The sequence below is a fragment of the Carlito syrichta genome, unplaced genomic scaffold (assembly GCF_000164805.1).
Source record: "Carlito syrichta isolate Samal-C Ts95f unplaced genomic scaffold, Tarsius_syrichta-2.0.1 Scaffold316362, whole genome shotgun sequence".
In the NCBI taxonomy this organism is placed as follows: Eukaryota; Metazoa; Chordata; class Mammalia; order Primates; family Tarsiidae; genus Carlito; species Carlito syrichta.
In genome coordinates, this window is record NW_007260458.1 from 1173280 (window position 1) to 1173800 (window position 521).

Here is a 521-nt window from a genome sequence, read left to right on the forward strand (position 1 = left end):
AGCGCCCACTCCGGGGTCAAAGGAGACTTTTTGGAGGAGGCCAGCGAGAGGGAAATACAAATTAAAACTTCCACTCACCTTCGCGAATCCGCCTAAAGTAGTGACTCTGGTGTAGAGACCGTGAAGATCCAGCTCCTTCCCACCCACCGCAGGGATTTTTTTAAAAGGCGACCTGCGGGAGAGAGAAAGCCCGCACTTGTCAGCCGGGACCCCGCGCCCGGCCCGGGCGGGAGAGCCCCGTTCGCCCCGGCTCGCCCCGGCGCTGCCCCCCCGGTTCTGCTCTCACCCTCTGCTGTGGTGGAACTGCCGCAGCTCGTCCAGGAAAGCGAGTCCCTTTCTCCGCTCGTCCGGAGGCGCCTTCCCCGTCGAGTTTGCCATTATTTTTTCAAAGGAGGTTTTAAGAAAACCCAGATCGGTGTTTTAAAAGCGCCCCCCGCTCCCAGCGCTTCCTACCAGAGCCCGGAGCCCATTCCTCGGCCGGCGGCGGCGGGGCTCAGTCATGGGCCGGCGGTGGCGGCGGC

General features: G+C 62.8%; 1 protein-coding gene across 1 annotated transcript in view; it reads right to left on the reverse strand.

The window, feature by feature from the left end:
* LOC103276747 (AT-rich interactive domain-containing protein 2-like) overlaps nt 1-506 on the reverse strand; it is a 9630-nt gene extending 9124 nt beyond the window's left edge. Inside the window, exons 1-2 of the mRNA XM_008074184.1 lie at nt 287-506; nt 79-172 (exon numbers count right to left, since the gene is read on the reverse strand). Of these exons, the coding sequence (XP_008072375.1) occupies nt 79-172; nt 287-378 (186 nt within the window). The 5' untranslated portion in view covers nt 379-506. The remainder of the gene's footprint in view (nt 1-78; nt 173-286) is intronic.
* Between the last annotated feature and the right edge of the window lie 15 nt (nt 507-521).